A 7,393-nucleotide genomic window follows, 5' to 3' on the forward strand; every position below is an offset into this window, starting at 1 on the left:
TTAGATTTGATGACAACAAGAAATAATAAAGAACTGTCTAATTTAACAAAATATCTGAGCCAAAGTAAACACAGGAGATACACTACTATTTTAGCTGAATTGAATCACTCTCTACACTATCGCTTTAATTTTAGCATGTATGCATGTTCGGAGTGTTATATTCTTTGCTTGTATATATATATGCACTGTACTGATACACCGCCGCAAGGTTTAAGGTAATAAAGAATGTTAATATCTATTTTACACACAAACCTGTATCATACGGAAGTCCAAAAAAGAGGTCTCTACACAGGCGAGATACCTCTTTCACATATTTTTAATACAGGTTCAATTTACAATAAAATTACTACAATGAGGAACATTTAAAGTTGTCTTTTACACAGATGGTCCCATGATAGATATGGTTGCATGAAGAGGTTTTATCGTAATAAAATAAAGTTGTATATATACATGATTTTGAATGTTTGACATAAAGAAGTGTACAGCCTATGGCTTGATTGTGAAAGATAACGAGAACAGGGAAGCGAACCAGTTATATAAGAGAAGTATCTCTAAACTTACCAATAGTGAAGTGTTTTATTTCTTCAGTTGATCTTTATGAATCTATGCACATGTAATTTTAGTTTTTAATTTCAGTATCTTTTGAAAAATACACTAGTCTAAAGTTTTGCTCTAAGCTTTAAGCTTACCAGGCGTGGAAACTGGGCTCTGTGTTTACGTAAACACTTGTACGTTTTATATTTTATCCATGGTATACAATCTGTTAAAAGCCAAGTTAAATGAACATTGGGAAATAAGGATCGTTTACTACATCGGAAAGCATTACCGTGGTTTAGGAAACAATCATATAACGTTCTGATTTGTTTCCTACCTCAGCAATGCTTTCCAATTGAAAAACAACAACAACAAAACTAAACAAAAGATATGGAAAAAAGTAATCGAACAATTCGTGAAATTGGAACCTGGATGAGTTTTGCTTATAGTGCAATACAGCCATTAAAAGGTATTTTTCAGCTGAATCTTCCGCTGCATTTCATTGTATTTGTCTAACATTTTTGTGACGGTGTATGTGATAAAATTAATATAACTTTTGTTCTTTTACAGTTGTTAGTGGGCGTGGCCCTACTGATTGGGGCGTGGTCAGTCATAGTCTCTGCTGCAGGTGAGTCTGACGTCACACAGGTGTTATCATTTATTGAATAAACAAATGTCATCGCCAAAGGGAGCTAAGAATGAACACACCGTATATATTTTGATTTTTTTTCTCAAATGTGCAGTATATGCGCTAGAACTATTCGGAGAGTAGTGTGGGAGATATCGCTGTTAGCTGTTAATGTAATTTCCGTAAACGCCTATTACTACCTACATATTAGGGAAGATCTCATACTACATACATGCACTGTTTCTTTGTGGTCATCACAGACGTGATCACTTAACCTCCTCTTTCCCTGTTCAAAGAATACGAACAGAATTTACATGATAATGCAAACGTGTTTCTTCCGTCTGAATACACTGTATATTTTTGGTGTTGTAAAACACAAAATTTTATCCAGAGTTATCGTTCGTGTTCCATAAACTTACATTAATGCAGATTTCCTTCGGTTGAACCAGAACAACTATTCATGATCTGCGCAAGCGTAAAAGATTTGGAAGCAAGGAAGTGACTGGATGTTGTTTATCAGCATGTTTAACAAATTTGATGTAACAGCGCCCGACCATGGTAAATGGTATGGAACAGGACCGATAACTCTAGGAAGAAATATGGAAATTTCAGCTGAACACATTTTGGTATTTGTTGAAATGAACACCCCCCTATATAACCCCTGAATGGTGTCTTATAACGAAAAACTGTACTGATTAGAAGTGTTCATTTGACAGGTCATGGTCGAGGGTACGGCCTCCATCTTGGTTCTTCAAATGACCAAGAAGACGATCAGGCTGCAGGTTTGTATTTATATTTATTTATGTAACGAAAACATCAGCTCTGAAGACCAACTAAGTATGGCTACTATAGAGCATATGACAAATCGGCTAATTATAAATATAACAAATTTTCATTAAAAACAGTTTTACAAACGTACATGGCCGAGAAATATGCACCAAAATCCCTTAAGAAAAGAACATTTTCGTACATCTAAGAGGTAATATATCTTATTGAACCACTCACAAAAAAATAAATAAAGTAATCTAAATTAAAAAAAAGTCTTAAAATTGGTCAGTATGTTATTCAAATAAAGATTATTCAGACTCGTCCAGTTATTTAGCTTATTGATTTGTTTCAGTTTGCAACACCATTTGCGAGATTAACGGAATGACATTTGAAGGGAACAGTGACTTTAGTTTGAGGAATGGATGTATTGAGTACTCAAAGTGTCGTTGTTTCTGTGACGGCAATTGGCGTTGTTATGACGGCGTGGATCTCTGTAACCCTGACAACAACGCACCCGATCCTGATGCGTGCCGGGAGTGTGAAGTCAAAGGAATCTTTTATCCGAGTAACAGCGCGTTCGACTACCGGCGAGGTTGTGAGGAAATGACCGGATGTTACTGTCGTTGTAACGGTTCATGGACGTGTCAGACTGCCAGATACACGTGTCCTGACCGTCAGAGTGGCTCTCGGGGCACCAACTACCGGACGGGTTCAAGGACAGAGTACTCAGTGTCATCGACGTCTGGGACAAATACCGGTGAATCGTCGTCTTCCTCTGGAAGAAATACTGGAACATCATCTTCAACATCGTATTCTTACGAGTCATCTTCCTCATCAGGACAGCGAACGTCGTCCTCGTCCTCCTCATCTGGTGGATCAGGGGGTGTAGGGGTACTAACGGGGTCACGTGACGAAAATTGTAATTCAAAATGTTTAGTGAATGGCCAGCAAATTGCGGCTAACTCATACTTTAAATATACAAACAGCTGTATAGAATATCAGTCGTGTTATTGTAACTGTACTGGATACTGGCAATGCTCGGCTGAGACGGGGACCAACATATGCTCAGACACAGATGCACGTGCTGACCTTGGACTGGGTGTATTGACGGGTCGCCAGAACCAGTATGGGTGTATATCATGCGATGTCCACGGAACTTTTTACTCACCTGATACTTCCTTTACTTATCGGAACGGTTGCGTGGAATGGCAAGAGTGTCGTTGCGAGTGTGATGGAGGATGGCAGTGCCAGCCAAACCGTGCTAGATGGATATGCGACAATGTCTGTCGACAGTGCGAGGTAGACGGTCAGTTGTATGACGGAAATACGGAATTCGTGTATCGGAAGGAGCAAGAGTGTGTTGAATATGACCCTTGTACATGTAAATGCGACGGTTCCTGGAACTGTCCATCTGAGAACGGAAATTGGATATGCAGTGACCGCTGTCTGCAGTGTGATGTCGATGGGCGAATTTACGAAGGAGGCACTAACTTTAAACATCAGGAGGACTGCTGGGAATGGGACCCGTGTATCTGCAGCTGTAATGGATCGTACCGATGTCCCAAGGAGAACGCCAAGTGGGTGTGTACCGACCGCTGCCTCACGTGTGACGTAAAGGGACGTGTGTACCAGGGAAATACCCAATTCCAAATGCAGGAAGGTTGTCACCAGTTTAACTGTGAATGTAAATGCGATGGAGCATGGACATGTCCTGCCAACAGAACGATCGATACGTGCAACCAGAACGCCACAACTGGTTGTTTCTATTGTAACGTCCATAATCAGCGATACGAAGGGAATTCGTTTTTCTCTCACACAGACGGCTGTATACGCTACGAGGACTGCACGTGTCGATGTGATGGATCATGGGATTGTCCAGGGGAGAACGCAGTCGATACATGCCGACAGAATACAACGTCGGGCTGCTACTCCTGTGATGTATACGGCACTCGTGTAGAGGGCTATTCCAGATTCCAGTTGGAAGAAGACTGCTGGCGTTATGATTGTGAGTGTGATTGTGCAGGTGGCTGGCAGTGTTCCAATTCACGAGTCACGTATATGTGTGGATCTCAACAACAGACGTCAACTGGGTGTCGGGACTGCTTAGTAAGCGGAAACAGGTATACCTCGCGTAGTGTTTTTCATCTACAGTGGGGATGTATCGATTACAATTGTCGGTGTAGTTGTGACGGACACTGGGAGTGTCCTGCTGCTTCTGCCACGGTTACATGTGCCGACAATAACTTACAACAGTTTCAGATTCAATCTGTCAGCAACATTCCGGCGTCATGGTGCAAGAAATGCATCATTAACGGACATACATATCCGGGTAACTCGCAGTTCGAATATAGGGAAAGATGTGTCAATCACCACGTAAGATGTTACTGCAATGGCGGTTACCGAACTTCTACTTCATTGGACAATGAGTGTGACGCCGGGTCACGAGATTCTTCCATCACTACCAGAACCCGTGACCGATGTCGACAGTGTATCATGAACGGAGAGACGTTTTCTCCACGTGCCAAATTCAGCATTGACGTCGGTTGTACTACGTACCGATGTCGATGTACCTGCAGCGGTCTTTCTGTATGCAAATCCGGTGGAAACCTAGCGTGCGGAACGGCAATCATTGCTAGGGGATCGCTCGGAAGTAGGCCTGGTTCTACTATGATTCGCACGGGCGGAGGTCGCACAAGTAGCAGCGGTGGTAGTTCAAGTAGCAGCTCTTCAACGAGGACAACAGGTGTTCAAGGAACTATTGTCGATTCTAGGCCTGGGACTACTGTAATTCGCACTGGCGGAGGTAGCACAAGTAGCAGCGGTGGGAGTTCAAGTAGCAGCACTCCAACGAGGACAGGTGTTCAGGGTACCTTTGTCGATTCTAGTAGGACAGTGAACAGAGGTGGGAGTGTGAGAGTGACCAGTGGTAGCACGACTAATACACGCGGTGGCAGTGTAGTGACCACTGGATCTACGTCAAATAGGGGCGGAACTGTCAGAGTGACTACCGGAACGACTGGTGGACAAGGGTCTGTCGTCACTAGGGATCGCACAACGACTAGGGGTGGGAACTCGTACGGGGTATTTGTGACCCCTGGGCGAAGTACCAGTAGGACCACAACCACAACAACGGTGGTAAGAGGTGGCACTGGTGGCACAGCGGTGGTAACGGGAAATACAGGTCAATGTAGCATATGCATTGTCAACAACGTACAATATGCTACAAATTCACAGTTTGAATACACGCGGGGATGCATCCGATACCACTGCACATGTGCATGCAGCGGAGAGGCCACGTGCAAACCAGCAGGGTTTATCGATTGTCAAAATCAGAACACAGGTGTGGGGTGTAGGCGCTGTACAGTTGAGGGGAGACGCTATCAAGCACTAAGCCAGTTCACATTCAGGAAGGAATGTAACTCTTTATCGTGCTTGTGTGAATGTAGTGGTCGAGCTGTGTGCATCCAAACACTTATTACTAACTGTAACACCGAGAGTACAGCCATCCCCGACATTGGTTGCAGTGAATGCCGTGTGGACGGTCAAATATACCCGCCAAATTCCATATTCAACACGCAGAGGGACTGCCTTAGGTACACGTGTCAGTGTGGTTGTAACGGCCTCCACAGATGTACAGCTCCTGTCAACACATGTGGCACGTCGCCCATACAGGAGTGTCGGGAATGTGTCGTGGCTGGAAGGACTTACACAACAAATCAGCCGCTCGTTCTTCAGCGCGGATGTTGGCGTCAGCAATGTACGTGTGGCTGTAATGGTCAGCCTGACTGCGATAGCCAGACAGCTGAGTACACTTGTAACGACGACGACCGCAGCGTCGTAACAGATGATACTGGCTGTGTGCCTTGTAGAATCAATAATAAAGACTACCCTCCAAATAGCAAGTTCACCAATAGAGAAGGTTGTAAAGCCTTTAAGTGTCATTGTTTCTGTAACGGAAGTCACTACTGCGTTGGTACTGGCACGAACGCGTGTACTAGCAATAATGGTGGTTTTGAAACTGTAGTTAATGTTGGCCAGGGAAGTACTAGTGTTGTCGGCAGTACGAGCGTGCATATTGGCACCAGACCTTCCGGAGCAATAAACACTGGAGGAGGGTCAACTTCAACACGTACAGTAATCACATCAGTAGAAACTTCAAACACTCGCGATAGGAGGCCAACTCGTATTGAAACGTCTAGAACGACAACAGAACGACGAGAGGAAATATTTCGCCAGGAGGAAATAGCGCGACAGGAAGAAGCTGCCCGTCTGGAGAGGGAAGAATCACGGCGACGAGCCCAGGGGGAGGCTGAGCGTCGTAATCGGGAAGAAATTGAACGCCAGCAAAGAGAACGAGCATTAAGGCGAGAAAGGGAAGAAAATGCACGCAAACAAATAGAAGAAGACGCCCGTCGAGAAAGGGAGGAAATAGAACGCCAAAATCGAGAGGAAGCTGAACGAATACGTACCCAGGAGAAGGCTGAACGACGTAGAGCCCAGGAGGAAGCGGAAAGACGTCAAGCCCAGGATGAGGTTGAACGGCGTCGAGTCGAAGGGGAAGCTGATCGGCGTCGAGCCATAGAGGAAGAAGAACGAGTACGGGCCGCTCAGGAGGAGGCAGAACGACGTCGACTCGAGGAGGAACCTGAACGGCGTCAAGCCCAAGAAGAAGAAGAACGAGTACGGGCCGCCAATGAGGAGGCAGAACGACGTCGAGCCGAGGAGGAAGCTGAACGACGTCGAGCCCAAGGGGAGGCTGATCGTCGTAATCGTGAAGAAATTGAACGTCGAGAAAACGAGGAAACTGCCCGCAGGGAAAGGGAAGAAGCAGTTCATCGAGAGAGGGAAAATAAAGTTCGCCGTGAAAGGGTAGATGTAATCCGTCGTGCTAGAGAGGAAGCAGAAAACCGACAACGTTTGGAAAGAGAAGAAGCTGGGCGTACTCGTGCTCGAGAACGTGAACGAGAACGAAACAAAACGATCGCTGCTACTGATCAGACCAACTGCCAAACTTGTACTGTTGACGGAAGTAGCTATCACGTCAATGTTGTATTTTATGTAGATCGACGCTGTAAACGTTATAAGTGTGTGTGCTACTGTAACGGACGCTATGCCTGCGAGACAGGAAATCCTATCAATATCTGTGACAGTGACGGAAATGTTATAGCCTCTGTCAAAACCTCGACTACTGTAGAAACAACGCGTACAGACAGCGGTACAAGGCAAACAGACAGAACGGGAAATACATCAAGTCGGACGAGTGTGACAGACAATTCAACTGGGAGGAGGACCGGGACATCCTATTACGAGACATATGCATCTATGGATGGAAGTACAATCACGGTACGAAATGGCGAGGATGGCCGGGATGGTCGTTGTGCTCCGTGCGTCATTAACGGTCAGAGTTATCAAGGCAGGCGAGACTTCCAGCTCGACGACGGATGTAAACGTTTCCAGTGTACC

General features: G+C 45.0%; 1 protein-coding gene across 1 annotated transcript; it reads left to right on the forward strand.

Annotated features, from left to right (window-relative positions):
- Positions 1 to 1,064: 1,064 nt before the first annotated feature.
- LOC110445015 lies at positions 1,065 to 7,387 on the forward strand (the record flags this gene model as incomplete). The annotated part of the gene is made up of 3 exons (XM_021489374.1): positions 1,065 to 1,162; positions 1,879 to 1,944; positions 2,283 to 7,387. A coding segment is annotated over exon 3 (5,076 nt), but the record flags the coding sequence as incomplete, so codon positions are not given.
- Positions 7,388 to 7,393: the final 6 nt, after the last annotated feature.

The sequence above is a fragment of the Mizuhopecten yessoensis genome, unplaced genomic scaffold, assembly GCF_002113885.1.
Source record: "Mizuhopecten yessoensis strain PY_sf001 unplaced genomic scaffold, ASM211388v2 hete_36187658, whole genome shotgun sequence".
Classification (NCBI taxonomy): Eukaryota; Metazoa; Mollusca; class Bivalvia; order Pectinida; family Pectinidae; genus Mizuhopecten; species Mizuhopecten yessoensis.